Raw genomic sequence first — 15,961 nt, forward strand, 5'->3', positions numbered from 1 at the left:
TAGCAACGTTTTGACCAGTCATTGAAGTACCGCAAACAGACAGATGGTAAACACCAAACGAATGTTAAGCAAAACCATGAATTAAAATTGCAAAAGCTAAACAATAGCCTAGTTAAAGGGGGAAAAAAAACAAACAAAAAAAACTATGGCAGATGAAGTATTTTCTCTGTCCACAAGGTCGAGCCAAGCAAAGCAGAAGAAGGTCGTCAGCAAGGCCATTAAGTTCGAGCAGTTGAAGGGAGCGGGATGGGCTAATGTTGAGGGAGGGCTTTGGCTTTTCAGGATCAGTTTTTTGGCAACACCTATCGAGCGACCACGTCTACAGCCCGGAGAAAGGGGCTGCTGTGCATATGAAACAGAAGATTTGAGCCAACTAGCGCAATGACAGAGAAATAAGACAAAGAGAAATTTCGCAAGGAAAACTGTTCATCTTCATACCGGGTTCTGTCGATGCAACATTTTCAGCTCTTAGTTTAGCGGTATGATTTTAGGACTATAGAGTATCAGCCACTGCGGTGCACTAGTAATCTATAACAGTAACTGTTTACATTTTGATAAACTTAAGCATTCTCCCTTTCTCCTGGAGAAGTCAAAGTTCTCGTCTATTTTGTACCACAAAAGTGGCAGGCGCTATTTTTTTTTAAGCGAGGTTATGTTCTGACAGTTGCAAGAGCAGCCAAACTTTATTAAATTAATAAACGTGTTTTCCAAAAGGACTCATCGACAGAAGAATGATTTGGAGCCGGTTAACGGAGCTGTTGCTCCTAATATTTGTGTGCGCGCACAGATCGTCCTCAAAACAAGACGCGAAACCTGAGGTGAGTATCCTGCTTTTTTCTCGAGATATTTATTACTGATAACACATCCTGATCTATTGTGCGGTGGCAGATGTTTTACTTTGGGTGAAGGTCTGAATATCACCTCTGCATAATAATAATAATGTAAATATTACAAAACAAATCTTGCATTCCATATCACAAAATTAGCCTATGTACTAAAATCCATATAAATGAACTACATCAAATATAATAATTTTTTTTTTTTTTTGGCAATAGTTAGCCTACTATATAATACTTTACAAACTACTTTAGTACATGCAGGCCAAAACACGTGTGACCTTCACTGAAGTGGGTCAATTCTTGTTAATCAAAAGACTATGGTATGAGACTCCTGCTGTACAGATTTAGGAAGACTGAAAATTAGGGGTCCTTAATTTAAAGTCTTAATAGTGTGAATCTCACAATACTGGTCAAGAACAGGTGGGGTCATATTTCACCACAAAATCTGGAAATAAATTCTTATTGGCATAAAGAAAATAAAGCCTATTTGCATTGTGCAATGTACAATTTTCATTTTTGAAGCACACACACACAAAAAAAATCTTGTTATGGATTTGTACATGTCTGAGTCTTATTTCACCCCTCAAACAATAATCATAAAATATTACAGGCATTTTCAAAATAATAGGAATTACCAATAAAATAGATCAAAGTAAAACATCCAGACATTGCAGGAGGAAATGTGCTTAAATGTCATGAAAATAATGTTATGATGCAAAACAACTTTATGGTCCCAAAATAGGCTTCATTTTCATCTTAATTAAAAATATAATGTGACATGTTTTCAAGAGATTTTTCCGATTATACATTTAGAATTAAAAGATCCAACTGTAGATCTAGTCTGTAATTATATCACACTAATTTCCAATGTAACTTTGAAAAGATGAGTGAAATACAGAAAGGATTATATTATGGATGGTATTACCATTGTGAGATTTTAAAATCAAATTTTCATATGGGAAAGCTTTTATCAGCTGCCAGTCATTAGCACTGTTCAGTCATATGTTTAGCTTTAAGAATCTCTGATCCCTCTGCTCAGTGATCAAAGTAAACACTTAGAAAATAGAAGAGGAGTGAAGGATTCTGAATTAAGGTCAAGTAAGAGACCGCAGAGAATGAAAGATGCTGAGGATGCAGAAAAGAACGACCAATTACCACAAGAAAACAGGAAAAGTCATGCCTGTAATGTTGTGGTCAGATTGTGGATGGATATGCTGAGGATGAGTTTGGGGGAAAAGGTTTTTCTGCTCCTATAAGCTGCAGGATTTAATGGATGACATCTGTCCTTAGTTACAGTCAATAAAGAGAGGAGGGGTTTAGACAGGGCAGAAAACTCCATATGGGCTCTTTTCTTCCTCTCTTTCTCCACTTTGGCCAACAGGAAGTCGTCACAATCCTGCAGGAAGTTCTCCTAATTCCTTAAGGATATCCTTAAGTTATAGACTCATGCACACCTGTGGTTTTAGACAATATTAGTGTCATTATCCATGTCCCTTTGTTGTGAAAGTCATATACTCCCACACAAACCATGACGTGCTATTTTTAGTACGCTTCTCGTCATTGACAGCAGTGGTCACTGGTCATGAATAAATCACCTGAAGAACTTCTTGGGAGTTTTGCATCGTAGTACTTTATTGGGATGTGCAATTGGCCACATATGGCTAGTCACATCCTTTATAGGACAGAACCAGAGGAAATGGCCAGGGGATTTTCCCATTCGGCCTTGACCACATGGCTTTAGAACAGATGTGAGATGATGCCAACAGTTAGTGATGTAGTGTCAAAGCGTAAGGAAGGAAGTGGGATGTGGAAGGGGGTGGCATGTTACAGAAAAGAGACACAAAGAGATGGGGGAAAAAATTAGGTTGATCTTTTTAGGCAGGAAATGTGGTGGGGTGTGAATGATGCAAGTCTGCATAAAGAATAGAAATTATTGTAGGCTGAAAAGTGATGTCATTTCAGAAGCAAGAGAATAACAGAAAGGCTGAATTGAACTACAAATTGTCCAGTTCCTGTGTCACTTAAAGCAAACAACCCACAGACTTTTGCAGTAGGTCTGAAAAGTACTGGAAAGATAATTCCCAACATCCTTTCCTATTTAATTGTAATGCATTGTAATATTTTGCACTTTCCATTTGAAAAAATATATATTTTTCATCAAACAGCCAAGTGCCTCAGGTGTAAAAATCTGATCCACTGATCTATAAAATACATGGAAAGATGATTATGACTAGTAACTTTTCCACCAAGCATCCAGTTTCAAATAATTGAAATAAAATAATAAAATTGTAATACAATCTTCCTTATAGAACCACTGATCAGTAGAATAGAAGTTATTCCAAATTTAAATGAAGTAGAAGGAATTTAGGGACTTCATAGTGCATGAATTTGCAGAGTAAACTTTTTTTTTTTTTTTCTTGATAGGTAAACTTGTGGTAGTGTAAACTCCAGTGGATCTTGTGTTGATGTTACGGTGTTGATACATTTAGCCAGCTGTAGAGGTTCATTAACGTAACCTGAGCAGTTGAACTGCATTTTTATGATTTGGCTTCATTGGATTTGGATTCACCACATGCTCACCCAGATTCTGTGTTATTCCATTGGCCCAGAGAGAATGGAAGTTGTGACTCATTTTCCCTTAAAATTGCATGTCTTTCTCTCAAGTCTCTCTGATTTTAATGTGCATATGCGCTTAAACACAATATGGTGCCTATTGCTCCTTTATGCACATCAAAAAAGTCTTGCACACTGTCATATCTTGCAAAAATTAATTTTCAGACATATCTAAGCTAAAATGCCTGAAGAAGGTTCATAGATAATTTTATAAAAAGCCATGACTTTTTCAGTTTGCCTTTGAATTGAATGTGATTAACACCTACCCGCAAGCACCTCAATGTGTGAAAGGTGTTAATCTTTTTCTTTATATTAAAACTTAGAAATTGGTTATTGAAATAGGTCTGGGTGGCTATGAGATCACCTGATTATTCATTTCAAATGATAAAAAATTGCCATTTTGGATATAGAGGTTTCCCAGTATTTGGTCTTGTATTTTAGTATAATGACATAATCATAGACTGGTCATCGATGACCTTGATGTGATGGATGACACAGCCAGTAATTCATGGAAATCTTACATGTCCAAATTATATTTATAACTTTGAGGAATAATGAGTTAACTTTTCTGTGAAAATCTGTGGAAAAGACAGGAAGTACTAGCAAAAAGAGGTAGACTCTGCTGGGATGTGCTTGAGTTCTAATTTCGAACTTGTTTTTGAGAGATGCAAAAAATGTTGCGCAACTGCAAAGACATCACTCGTGATGTTTGTTCTTTTTCAATTCACTACATGTTGCAGAATGGAGGCAAGGTGTATCTTACCAGAATGTTATTTCATTTGTATCCAATTTTAGTCACTGGATTGCGTAGGGGACACGTTCATCTATCAGTCTCAGCCATCCCCCACCAATCCATATCCCATTAACAGCCTTTTTTCCTCATATGGATATAACACACTGAACCTTTGTTTGTGCTGTGAAGGACTGAGAGTGAGTCACAGACTCACAATGTCTGACGATATAAAGGAATGGAGAAGAACTTTTGTGGAAGTTTAGAAATATCACAATCCCATAGACGAAAAAAGATACTGAGACAAAAAGAAAAACTGAGGAATTAAAAAAAGAGAAAAATAGAGGAATAAAAATACAAGAAAACAGGAAGTTCTTAAAAAACAAAATTTCCAGGATTACATCAACTTGGAATACATGCTTCTGACTGTGGACGTAATCACATCTGCTGCCAAGAGACACACTCAAAAACACATTCAGCCATTATAAACATAAAACATGCTGATCATGCTGAGGAACCTCTTTCTGTTGACACTTTACTCACAAAGACCGCACAAGCTACAACAGCCAAATTCTGTGATCCACATGTTTTTCTCTGTATGAGCTACAGCTGAATGAGGGTGTGCTAAGAGGCCCCACAGGGTGTGTCTACATTGTTGCCCTTCATTCCTGCAGTAGTGTGTGAGAGAGAGAGAGAGTGCTGGAGGAGGTAGGGAAAGAGGGATTACAGGATAAGGGCTCTGTCTCTGAGGTTTCAATGGTATTAACCAGAAATTCCCTGGGAAATGACTGACTGACAGTTTGGTTTAACTGGAGACAGTATCCGTCTCCCTGAGGGAGTCACAGACAGATAACATTTCACCTTTCATTATCTCATCTATCATCCTATATTGCTACAAACAGAAATGCGTTTGTGCCGTCACTGACTCAGTTTCAAGATAGAGAAAATGCAGCTTCTTTCTTTTGCCTTAAAGGAAAGCACGGTCATAAATCAGTCTAGACACATACTTGACATATACGTTTGTTTAGATGTATTTGTTTAAGTGAATTTTGAATGCAAGCCATTGCAATGTGTATAAGTGATTTGTGTCATGAACTATGGAAAAGAACTCTGCCCAATCCCTTGGGTTTGTGAGTTACAGTTCACTCCTAACCAGACTAAATGAAGTTCTTGTCAACTGTATTCCAGTCAATTCCCAAAAAAATTAAATAAATAAATAAATAATTTTCTTAATCAGTTATTTGCCTAGTTTTCCAGTAATAATTAGCATCGAAGCGTTGTTAAAACAATATAAAGTGTATCTGAGAAGCAGATTTTTTTCTTGTTTCATTGATGAATCTTATCAAATTTTTGGGGTTTAAAAATGGGGTAAGAAAATAAGAAAAAAAATATACACTACCATTCAAAAGTCTGAGGTCAGTAATATTTTTGTTTTTTATGTTTTTGCTCACCAAGACACCAAAAACAAACAAACAGTAAAGACAAAAATGTTATGTTACAATACAATACTCAAGTGTTTTCTATCTTTCAAATATTTCAAAATTTACATTTTTCCTGCAATGGTGAAGCCATTACTTTAGTATCAAATGATCCTTCAGAAATATGCTGATTTGGTACTCAAGAAAGGTTTCTTGTTGAAAAAGGCTGTGATGCTTTCTAATTCTGTAAGAAAAAAAAAAATGGATTTTTTTTTTACAGTGTAAAAGTATTTACTGTCACTTTTGATCAATTAAATGCAGCACTGTTAAAATGATTTCTTTAAACAAATCTTATGATTCTAAGCTTTTAAATGGTAATGTATTAGGTAAAAACAAAGTGTTTTTTGTTAAATTGTAAAAAAAATATATATATATATATATATATATATATATATATTTTTTTTTTGCAGATACCTCTAAAAAAAAAAACAGATAAGAGGAGAAATTTTTGTAATAGAGTTTAATGCCATAGTCATAGAACTAAGTCATAGAACAGTATATCCCCATGCACCTCAACTTAAAAACAGAAAACATTTTAATATGATTGAAAATTAACAAAAAGTTTCTGTCCAATAACGAGTACCTTTGTCTCTCTCTCTCTCGTGTTCTAGGTATGGCTACAGCAATATGGTTACTTGCCACCCGGTGATCTCCGCACACATACGGCCCGCTCTCCTCACTCCGTCTCCTCTGCCATTGCTGCCATGCAGAGATTCTACGGCCTGAAAGTCACCGGCAACATGGATCCTGCAACTCTAGAGTAAGTCAACTGCCCACATGATTCATTCAGCAGTGTATTACTGTGAAGTGTAATTAGTGCTTCCATGTCCAGTTAATAACAAAAAAATGGGTCTAGATGATTTTCTCTCCATGGAATCAGTCTTGCATTTTTTGAACACCTGTGGCTAGTTCAAGAGATTCAAGAGCTTATAGATATCTCTGTGGAATTATTTTGGCCCATCAGTTATGTGGTTGTTAGTCATGGAAGGAGAGAATGGAAAAACTAGAGCATTGTGTCAGCAATCCTCCACTGGTTTGCAATGAGGCACGGAAGATGTAGAATATATGAGGACAGAAATTAATGGCCATCCTGTCCAAAATCACTGAAATTAAATCTGTTATGCGGTGGATGATCTAACGTATTGGATGGTGATTGCCAGGGCAATGAAGAAGCCCCGCTGCGGCGTCCCAGACAAGTTTGGAGCTGAACTGAAAAGCAACCTGAGAAAGAAGCGCTACGCAATCCAGGGACTCAAATGGGATAAAAATGAGATCACATTCTGGTAAGAGACAACTTTAACTCCATTCTGCTGGATCAATAAAAGAGCAGTGCATTTTAAACTGTATTTAGGTCATTTTAGGCACAAAACTCCCGTCCAAACCATTACCGATTAATTGAGGTTTGCTGTCATAAACGTTTAGATATGGCTGTGGCTATGCTTTAGTAAATACACACCACACTTATGGAAAAGTCATCTTTGGCCTACTATATGATTCTGCTCCACTGCAGCCACGGCCAAAATTCCTGTGTGACTTGTCTGTAATGTAAATCACTTTCTCTCCCCCTTTCCTTCATATATTCCTCTTTTTCCTATGCCCTACTTTCCTCTGATTGCCTCTCCAATTCACCCTTTCTTATCTCTTCACAGCATACAGAACTACACTCCAAAAGTTGGGGAATACGAAACGTTTGAGGCGATCAGAAAAGCCTTCAAAGTGTGGGAAAGAGTTACCCCTTTGCGATTCCGAGAGATCCCTTACAGTGACATCAGAGATAAGGTTGAAAACTTTGCCGACATCATGCTCTTCTTCGCCGATGGTTTTCACGGCGACGCCAGTCCGTTTGACGGCGAAGGAGGATTTTTGGCTCATGCTTACTTCCCAGGCAATGGCATAGGAGGAGACACACACTTCGACGCAGCAGAGCCTTGGACCATCGGCAACCGTGACCTTTTGGGTAAGGAGTACAAACACCAGAAGTTAGCGAAAAATACTCTAGACCTCCCAAGGATCTCACTTGTTTTTGTCAGTATGGATGGCGGTTCTTGTTTACACATGAATAAGTGAGTTCAGATAAACTCAAACTTGTTTGGTTTGAATATTTGTGTGAGGCAAGTCCAGGCAAATGTTGTGTTTGTGCACTTTCATTGAATTGGGTTGAATCAACCTTGCCTTTTCATGGTAATGTTTGGAACCTCTCCCAATCCGAAAAGCTTTTCTTTGACGTTTCCCTGCTGTGAACTGAATGCCAAAAAACAAGCTCTGAAAGAACAGAATAATAGCTCTCAGCTGTCATTCTGTGCTATCTATTCTTAGTGTCTCAAAATAGTTGTTTTTAATGTGCGCTGCACAGTTATACAGCATGCTATTTCAGGTTAGCCAAATCTAACCTGTGCTGACATGGTAATCTCTTTCTTTCATTCAGGTAATGATGTGTTCCTGGTGGCTGTGCATGAATTGGGTCACGCCCTGGGAATGGAGCATTCAAATGACCCCTCCGCCATCATGGCTCCCTTCTACCAGTGGATGGACACCGAGAACTTTGAGCTTCCTGAAGATGACCGTAAAGGCATTCAGCAGCTTTATGGTAAAACAATCAATATCATTGCAACTTGAATTGCTAAACCACACCATAGTTCTGTTCAAGGCAGGGTTATCATTAACTAAAGCTAAAATAATATATTTACAATGTATTTATAAATCACTGTCACTATCATACTATTTAATTATGCAGTCCAACCATTTAGCCATTTGGCACAAAAACAAACCAAATTAGCATTAATTATTCTGGTTTGCTTTCCAAAGCTAATTCATTTGGATAAAAGAATCTGCTTGATGAATAAAGCTAACTGAACATTATACAATAAATACAACTAATAAAACCAGAATTTATGTAACAGAGTCAAAAATATAGTGATGAACAGCAGCTTTACTAAATATTTAGACTATTTGTTTAATCAGTTAATCATTTATTTAATCAGTGAATAGAATAATGCGAATGAACTAATTCACAAAAATTTTTGCGCTGTGTAGGACCAAACACCGGAGGCCGTCCGAGACCACCTGTCACCCCGCAGACCCCCCACCACACTCCATATCCCACACCATACAGGCCTGGAGGACCTAGCTTTGGTCCTGACATCTGCGAAGGCCATTTTGACACCATTGGCATTTTCAGAGGAGAAATGTTTGTGTTTAAGGTACGGATGGAATATGTGTGTACGCATTGGCTTGGAGTTGGAGTGTGTTCATCACAATTCCTGTCCCTGTGTTTTAGGATAAGTGGTTCTGGCGCGTTCGTAATAATCGTGTTATGGAAAATTACCCCATGCCAATCGGACATTTCTGGAGAGGTCTGCCTACAAATATTAATGCTGCCTATGAAAGAGAAGATGGGAAATTTGTCTTCTTTAAAGGTACTTATCCTCTTCGATCGTATGATTTTGTCCTTTGGCTTTAACAGGCCTGCTTATTGCTTCAGAAGTAATATCATCTCTGGCTTGCAGGGGACAGGCATTGGGTGTTCACCGAATCGAACTTGGAGCCAGGTTATCCGAAGACTCTGAGAGAAATGGGCAACGGTCTTCCAAAGGACAAACTGGACGCAGCCCTTCTGTACACCCCTACAGGCAACACCTACTTCTTCAGAGGAAACAAGTCAGTAGCTTTGATATCCCATAATGCAAGGCATGAGAACAAAGGGAGCTTAGATCTGAAACAATTTCTTATCTTCAATCAGATATTATCGCTACAATGAAGACACGCAGTCAGTGGATCCAGACTACCCCAAACCTATGAGTAAATGGCAAGGCGTTCCAGACAACATAAAGGCTGCCTTCATGAGTCGAGATCAAAGTAAGCCTTTCACCGCCTTCTGATTTTTAAATTAACCTCCAGTCTTTCATAATAATAAGCCTTCTCATTCTGACAAGGTTGTTCTTTGTCCATTCTACATCTTAGTACATTGTCAGTCATATGACATATGCACACAGAATTATTCATTAACACAAGAAAAAACCTATTCGCAACCACTTACTATGTGCTAATAATACACAACATATTTCCACTTACAGCTTTTGTCTGTTCATTCTGAAAGCAAAAACACTGCGTAATATGATAAAATCACACCAATTAGTTTTAAGTTTTCAGTTCACTGCAATGTTTTGATAGAAATCAAGATTTTAATTCAGCAAGGATGCATTAAACATTTATAATGTCACAAAAGATTTCCATTTCAAATAAATGTTGTTCTTTTGAGCTTTCTATTCTACAAAGAATCCTGAAAAAATAAGAAATAATGGTAACACTTTATTTTGATGGTCCCTTTTGAACATTCTGTTGACACCAAGTAATGTTGCAATTACATGTCAACAAACTCTCATAAGAGTATTAGTAGACTGTCTGCTTCATATCTACTAACTCCTTATTGTGTTGGTCTTGCAACAGATATTCTACTGACTAGAAGTAACTTTGCAAGAACGTGTCAACTTAATCAAACCCTAACCCTACCAGTCAACAAATACACTACTAACACTCTAATGAGAGTCAGTAGAAACGTAGGTGCAACATTACTTATAGTCAACAGAATGTGTTAAAGGGACCATTAAAATAAAGTGAAACCGAAATAATGAGCACCAAAATCAGCATGGCTCCTGAAAATTCAGCTTCGCCTGTGATGGATAAATACCATTTTGAAATATAATAACATATATAAAAAAGCTATTATAAATTGTAATAATATTTTACAGTATTATTGTTTTATTTTTTAATCAAAAAATGCCCCCTTGGTAATATTTATATAATAGACACACATGCACATATATTTTGATTTTTTATTTATATAGCATTAATCATTTGTGGTGTTGTGCATGGTTAGGACATAAATCTGGCCTGTGTCATTTCCTGACCCCCATTCCCTCCCTTATTCCAATATTTTCCTTCCTCTCTCCAATACAAGACATACATTTAAAAAAAAAAAAGATTTACTCTAGTTTTATTGAAACAAAGTCAGGATGTAGGCTTTGGGCCAAAGATCGCTACCAGTCCTGACCTTTCCTCTCTTAAATTTTACAGGTTATACCTACTTCTACAAAGCCAACAAGTACTGGAAGTTTAACAACCAGTTATTAAGAGTAGAGCCTGGATACCCCAAGTCTGCGCTTAGGGATTGGATGGGCTGTCCCAATGAGGACTCCAATACAGGTGGTGGAGGCGGAGGAAGTGACCGTGATCGGGAGCGCGAGCGCGAAAGAGAACGTGAAAGGGAGCGGGAAAGAGAACGTGAACGAGAGCGTGAACGTGACCGCACACGTGAGGAAGACAAGACTGAGGATGAGGGCAAAAAGGAGGAGACAGAAGTGATCATAATCGAGGTCGAAGACGCACCCAGCAGCGGAGGAGGAGCGGCTGCCGTCGTGGTGCCACTCATGTTGCTGGTCTGCGTGATCCTTACGCTCGGAGCACTTCTCTTCTTCCGCAGGTACGGCACACCGAGACGCTTGCTCTACTGCCAACGCTCCCTACTGGACAAGGTTTAAATGATTAAGAAGGGATAATGGAAGAAAGGGAAGGGGAGGAGAGGAGAGAATTGAGAATATGGAAGAAGGGGACTTACTAGCAAAGCAAAACCAAAATGAGTTTTAGTCAAAAAGGGACCCTTTGTTGTTTACTTTAGAAATGATGCCACTCAAACAAATCTCTGCATTTTTATATTTTGTAATTAGTGGTTTTGAACGTTTTGCTTTCACACCTGTGCCAAGTTCTTCCCGCACGCTGTATAAAGGCATACGGTACTTGTTTTTCCCCTGTGTCACTTTCACTTCATCTCTCCCCTCTTCTCTCAATGTCTTTCTCGTCTTTCCCTTCTGGTGTAGCCAATGACGCCAGCTCATCGCTGTTTGTTTAGCCTTTTGTAAATGTCATTTTAAAGTTGTGATTGTTGTTGTATGTCTGCCTCATTGTGAATTCTTACCCTCTATCGAAAACAACATTTGTCCCAATCAGAAGACTTTGTACTTATCTCAGGTTGCGGCCAATGCTTATCACATTTCCAGCAGCCTCATGCAACTTTTATAACAAAACTGTACTACCGTGGTTTTTGAATGTCATGCCATGTTACAGGGTTCACAGTGATGAAATTTTTTTTTCAAACTTTTGTGAAAATTCATAAAAAACGAATTAAACTAGATTTACATTCTTCTAGTCATACTTTAAAATAATTTAAAACATAGTCAGAAATTGCTTTAATTGTTAGTGTAATTTCTGTTCATTTTTAAAATTCTTCCAGGATGCACAAACTAGATAAGTCGGTCAGAAGGTGCCATAGTACCACGGTATTCTCTCTAGTACTATGTAAATACCTTAGTGCATGAATATCATAATCATTCCGTACCATGGTATTGCCATCGTTGAACCATGGGACCACCATAGTATTTTTTAAGTGTTCTCCTATGCACAATGTTACAAGATATCATAAAAGATTATTTGCATTGGCTCATGAAAGGTAATTCTTTTCACTAAAGCAACACAGGGTTCCGCTCCCACCCCATGCAACTCCCAACTCAGGTTAAGAAACCAAAGTCATGTGCCATTCCAAAGATAATTGATACTTATCCCACTAACAATGCCTGCAAAGCTGTGCTGTCTGTCTGTGTCCTCCAGTAGTATGGCTTTATATTGTACTGTATTTTTAATAATTACTATTATTGATAATGATGATGTCATTATCATTATGATTATTACTATTGTTATTGTTCTCCATGTCAAGAATGTGTTTTTTTGATTTTAACAATTGTCATTAAAAATGTCCTGCTGGACAGGCAATAATGTATGTCTTATGAAGTGGCCTTAATTTGGGGAAAAGTGAATGGGTGGGTTTGTATTTTTGAACTGAAATAAATTTTAAAATATATAAATGATATTTTCACTGCTTGTGTTTACAATTATTGAAAACTTGAGGTGCTTTTTTTGTTTTTTAAATGGGAATCGAAAGTTTGAATAAAAAACAATAATGATAATAATATTTAAATGATGATGATCATTATCTAGAAATAAATTGTGCTTGTTTCAAACCTCTTTTTATGTTTAAGTCAGAAATAAAATATTTTGTAAGTTTTCTTTGCCGTTTCTTTTTTTTGGACTTTCTGTGTCTACCAAACATTATAAAACCATTTAAAGGGATAACTCATCCAAAAATGAAAATTCTGTCATTATTTACTCACCCTCGTTCCCAACAGATATGAATGACTTTCTTCTGTGGAACACAAAAGAAGATATTTTGAGAATGTCTGTGTTTTTATCTTTTTTTTTTGTGAAATTTAAAAGGAAGTAAGTCAAATTTGGGTGAGTAAACAATGACAGAATTTCTATTTTTGGGTGAACTATCCCTTTAACATGTTTGTTTAGCCCACTCACTCTCCTGCACAACAGCGAGGTGAAAGGAAAAGCAGTTCTCTGTCCTAATCTCCAGCTGCTCCTCTCAACCTGCATCCGAGTCCAAGACTTCTTGCCTTCTTCAGCCATATTTTCCGAACTGCTTGTTACCTCCCAGAGTCCCCTGTAAGAAGCATATCTCATTAGTTCATCTCATCCTGTTCCTCATGACCACACAATAAGACAAACACCCTGCACTTTCGCACATAAACTACGATGTCCCCACATAAGCTTATGTCTTTTGCATAGATTTGCTTTTTTTCTTGTCATTTCTGTCCATACTTCTCTTGCCTCCCTTTTGCTGGCACTCGGAAACACTTGGCCATATAAATGGGACGGAAAAAGCAGGCTAGGTCCAAGGATTAAGTGAAACCAGGAATGATTATAATTCTGCAAACCCTTTTGGCACTGTTCACAAGGAAACATATCTCTGTTATAATGCGAGTGTGTGCGCGCCTTTGAAAATAATTAAACTTCCAGATACTGATTGAGGCACAAACATATGTGTAAGTGAGAAATGATACTCAATTCAGTGCGTTTGTATCCTTTTTAATGGAGACAGCCGAATGTACTTGCTTTTTGGAATAAGCAACTGGAGATGGATAATGTTTTGGCACTCTGGGTCCAGTCACGAGGCTTTGGGGAAGCGAGGGGGGCGGACGTTCGGAGGCCAACGATCAAGGAGAATTCCATCAACAACATCTGGAATCCAAACTGCCTCAATACCAGCACACTGCAGGAGAGAGGGAGGAAAACACGGCTTATCTGTGCACATACTGTTGATGTAATACAAATGATACAACCTTTAACTTGATCAGACATCTGTGGAAACATAAAAGTGCAGTGCAAGCCAACAAAATACGCAATGATAGGCCTTCAAGGACTGCTTTTGTTGTTCCTAAAGTCACTACGAATTGTATGTTTTTCAGTCAGAGCGTATCCCGCTACACAAGTTTTTCACTCTGTGCACATTTTAAGCAAGTTCAATCTTTTCCCAGCTGATTCTGCAGTACGAACAACAACCTCAGCACTTTCTGCTCTGCCCACAATTCCCTCCATTTCTCTCTCTCTTTTTCTCCAGGCAAGTAGAGTTGAGTTTCCTCAGTTTCTGCTAAGTGACTCACTTTTTTTTTTTTTAAACAAGGCTTAACTGAAAACATTAGCAGCACCACAAACATTTCAAGTTTCTCTCTTAAAACGCATTCTATCTTTTTTTTTTCTTAGGTCTCTGGGCAAAGAAGAGACTTGCCTGCTCTTTGTGATCCATTTTACGTCTTCATGCTGCTCTGCTTGTTCAAGTGAAGTCAGTCACATGCTATTTAACACCTCTACTTGACAGGCTGTATCCACTTCTTTCAATATGGAGAGAATTCCTGGTTTTTCAAGCCTAATGGGAAAAAGAACAGACTTTGAAGTGTCAAGTAAAACAGATTCAAAGAATATGCTGGAAAAAAACATTTTCTTTAAAATGTTTATTTGCTAATCACCAAGCTACATACACTTAATAAAACAAAATGCACAAAATCTAACCTGGACATCACTTTAGCGATTAGATCAACTTATTTTTAGCCATTTTGCTGACCATTTTGGGGAGTTAGCTAGTGAACACTATCATATATTTATTAGGTAGATAGGCTCTTGTGAATGTTTTCAAACTTGAAAAGATTTGTTAATGGGGAAAAAAGATTCCTATGTAAAGAAAAGAAACAAACAATTATATGTGGAATAAACATGAGGCATGTGAGCTTGATGCTCCTAAATGCAAACACATGTTTTCCACAGCCTGTATGGCATGTAAATTAGCATAAATAATGCAAGTCTTAATGTAGGACACATATGTTTTTTGTTTCATCAAGCCATAAAACAGCAAATCAGAAATCATATTCTGTTCCAATGGGCTTTGTAACACCTACATACAATAGTAACAATGAAATATGGCAATCTCTCTAAATACATTTCCATATGTACAGCACCATTTTTCAAAGGTGACAGTAAAAATATTAATAAATAAATACATACATAAATAAATATGTATTTCTGAACTATCTGTCCAAGTCCTGAACAAAAGGATGTCTCAATTATATATATATAAAAAAAAATATTAGGCAGCACAACTGCTTGCACAATTAATTATAAGTAAATTTTCTTGAGCACCAATTTAGGATGATTTCTGAATGATCATGTGACACTGAAGACTGCAGAAAATTCAGCTTTGCCATCGCAGCAAAATTCTAATTGAAATAACATTTTAAAATATAATTGTAAAACAAACGTATTGCATTCATATGTTGTATGTACACAGTGCATTTACAGTTTGTGCACCGTTTTGTACACGAGTTCTCTTTAGGGATCCATAAAGAACGTGTTTTGTATGAATATCCTCATTGGGCACTGCCTGTCACACCTGTATTTATTAATACATTTTACTTTTTTCCCCGTTTTTACTGGAACATAATATTCCAGCCTCAACTGTGACAATGCAAACACTTCACGTGTGTTCTGGTACTCAAACACATTATACATCTTGGCATGAGAGTTTGCATTTTGTTACATGCCTGTACAGAATAAATCTAGTTAGGTAATGCTGAGTTTGCTAGAAGTGCACATAAAAGAAAAGAGGCACCTGCATTAACGTGTTGAGCTATGGGAAACATACCATCTACACTTAGACAGGGTGTGGTGTAAGCGGAGCAGGTTTTTTTCCACTGTTCCAGACAAGAGATTGTGGGGGAAAAACAGGTTATAGGAAGTAAAACAATCAGCATCTCTAAACTCACAGTGTTGGTTCTTTCCCTCCTTGTTTAAAAGGTAAACACTTCCAAAGAGGGCAGGAAAAGACTCCCCACCAGGAGCTGCTGAATCAGTCTTTC

At 37.4% G+C, this 15,961-nt stretch overlaps 1 protein-coding gene across 2 annotated transcripts; it reads left to right on the forward strand.

Moving 5' to 3' along the window:
* Positions 1-271: 271 nt before the first annotated feature.
* mmp14b (matrix metallopeptidase 14b (membrane-inserted)) lies at positions 272-12,775 on the forward strand. Of its 2 annotated transcripts, XM_058745065.1 has the most exons (11): positions 272-479; positions 715-818; positions 6,272-6,420; positions 6,821-6,943; positions 7,310-7,617; positions 8,086-8,247; positions 8,694-8,860; positions 8,938-9,076; positions 9,167-9,317; positions 9,400-9,515; positions 10,734-12,775. In XM_058745065.1, exons 2-11 carry the CDS (start codon positions 732-734, stop codon positions 11,195-11,197), a joined length of 1,866 nt encoding a protein of 621 aa, XP_058601048.1. In that variant the 5' UTR covers positions 272-479; positions 715-731; the 3' UTR covers positions 11,198-12,775. The 2 variants fall into 2 exon arrangements, with proteins under 2 accessions (XP_058601048.1, XP_058601040.1); XM_058745057.1 differs by having other exon boundaries at positions 272-818.
* Positions 12,776-15,961: the final 3,186 nt, after the last annotated feature.

This window comes from Onychostoma macrolepis, chromosome 02 (assembly GCF_012432095.1).
Source record: "Onychostoma macrolepis isolate SWU-2019 chromosome 02, ASM1243209v1, whole genome shotgun sequence".
NCBI classification, from domain to species: Eukaryota; Metazoa; Chordata; class Actinopteri; order Cypriniformes; family Cyprinidae; genus Onychostoma; species Onychostoma macrolepis.

What these genes read in the sequence shown, in the direction of transcription:
- mmp14b (XM_058745057.1), top strand. Translation starts at nt 732, where the DNA reads ATGATTTGGAGCCGGTTAACGGAGCTGTTGCTCCTAATATTTGTGTGC. An exon ending in AACAAGACGCGAAACCTGAG is followed by an intron (nt 819 to 6,271) that starts GTGAGTATCCTG and finishes CTCGTGTTCTAG; the next exon opens with GTATGGCTACAGCAATATGG. An exon ending in GAGAAATGTTTGTGTTTAAG is followed by an intron (nt 8,861 to 8,937) that starts GTACGGATGGAA and finishes CCTGTGTTTTAG; the next exon opens with GATAAGTGGTTCTGGCGCGT.